This window comes from Corvus brachyrhynchos, unplaced genomic scaffold (assembly GCF_000691975.1).
Source record: "Corvus brachyrhynchos isolate BGI_N302 unplaced genomic scaffold, ASM69197v1 scaffold150, whole genome shotgun sequence".
Lineage (NCBI taxonomy): Eukaryota > Metazoa > Chordata > Aves > Passeriformes > Corvidae > Corvus > Corvus brachyrhynchos.
In genome coordinates, this window is record NW_008236162.1 from 2,046,043 (window position 1) to 2,047,693 (window position 1,651).

Sequence of the window (1,651 nt, forward strand, 5' to 3'; positions counted from 1 at the left end):
CCCCCGTCTCTGTGTACCCCCTGCACGCTGTACAACAACCGGCTCCCCGTCCCCGAGCATCCCTGTGCTGTGCTGGAGGTGTTTCAATAAACTCTGTGCGGTCGCCACCGGCCGTGTCACGCGCCTCTGTCCCCCACGGGACCCCAAGAAGTGGCTCAGCATCCCCCGCCCCCCGCACCGATCCAGCTCAGGGGAAGGAGGGGTGGGACTGGGAGGGGACAAGGTGGCGCAGAGAATTACGAGCACCCTCCTGCCCTCGCCAGCTCTCCGAAAAGTTCAGGCTGGAAGGGCCTTTCTGGAGATCACCGGGTGCATCCCGCCTGCCCAGGCAGGGTCACCTGCATCAGGTGACACAGGAGCACATCCAAGTGGGTTTGGAATGTCGCCGGAGAGGGAGACTCCACCCTTCCCTGGGGCTGTCCCAGTGTTCCGACACCCTCCATGGAAAGTTCTTCCTCATGTTGAGGTGGAACTCGTGTTTTTGTTTCTGGCCATCGCTCCTCATCCTGTCATTGAAAAGCTCCCCGAATTCGGCACCCCCTTTTCATCATGGAGACCGAAAACCCCTCTGGATGAAAAACCCCGGTGCCCATCCCGGTTCTGTCTGGGCACAGCCCATGCGGAGCATCCCAGCCCTGGCACCAACAGGCAAGCGGAGCCTCCCCGCCCCCCCAGCAGCGAGCACGGGATGCAGGAGGGGCAGAGGGCTCCGAGCCCACCACCCATCACAGGACCCACTGTCACCGGGAGATGGTCTGGCTGCCCCTTGGTTGGAACTCCTGGCTCTGCACCATCAGAACCCCAAGGATGGGGGTCCTCCCTGAGGACTGGGGTCCGTGCAGGCTCCTGGGTGCTTTTCCCCCCCAGTCCAGCCCCATTTTGGATGCTGTTTTGCTGGGCTGGAAGCAAAGAGGCCGGGGCTGCCCCCGCTCCAAGTACAAGGGTATTTATTTCATAGGTACAAGAGAGAGACAGCACCTTGTGTGTGTTGGGCTCTTCCCGGTTACTGGTTTGTACATTCAGAGCTTTGGCCGGGGCAGGGGAGGGCAGCGGGTCCCGCTCGGCCCCCCTAGCACCGGGGTGGGCGGCTGCCAGCGGGGACCCCCCCTGTGCCCCCGTGCCGTGGGCGCCCGAGCCCCGGGGCCCCGTGCGAGCGTGTCTTGAGTGCTGAGGTTGGCTGTGTGCTCCTCCTCCGTGCAGTCTGTGCGGGGCAGCGCTCCCCGCCGTCCTCCCTGCCCTCCTCCTCCTCTTTCTCCTCATCCTTCTCCTCCTCCTCCTCCCCTGCCCGCGGCGGGGCCGGGACCCCCGGCCCTCATTTCCTCGTGTGCAGCGTGTCCTGGAACTTGGTGCTGGTGTAGCGAAGGTGGAAACCCTTCTTGTTGATGGTGTCGTCCGAGTGGAAGCGGATCATCACCGAGTCTCCGGCCGAGTAGACCTCCTCGGGGGGCTGTCGGGGTGAGGGAGGGGGTGCTCAGATCCACGAGCATCCCCGGGGTGCGTGCGCATTGTGGGCGGGAATATTTGCAATGTGGAGGGTGGAAATCACCGCACCACCGCAAATTCCCACGGGCATTTCTCAGCAGTCAGCCTCATCCATCACTGTGCACCCTCACTCCTCACCCCCCAACCCACCCCACCCCACATCCCCCTC

The 1,651-nt window shown here is 63.8% G+C and overlaps 2 protein-coding genes across 2 annotated transcripts in view; one reads left to right on the top strand and one right to left on the bottom strand.

Moving 5' to 3' along the window:
- PHYHIP (phytanoyl-CoA 2-hydroxylase interacting protein) overlaps positions 1 to 1,171 on the top strand; it is a 5,135-nt gene extending 3,964 nt beyond the window's left edge. Inside the window, exon 7 of the mRNA XM_008633044.2 lies at positions 1,041 to 1,171. Coding sequence (XP_008631266.2) covers positions 1,041 to 1,171 — 131 coding nt within the window. The remainder of the gene's footprint in view (positions 1 to 1,040) is intronic.
- Positions 931 to 1,651, bottom strand: part of BMP1 (bone morphogenetic protein 1) — a 12,584-nt gene continuing 11,863 nt past the window's right edge. The window contains 2 exon segments of the mRNA XM_017732434.1: positions 931 to 1,447; positions 1,547 to 1,560. Of these exon segments, the coding sequence (XP_017587923.1) occupies positions 1,313 to 1,447; positions 1,547 to 1,560 (149 nt within the window). The 3' untranslated portion in view covers positions 931 to 1,312.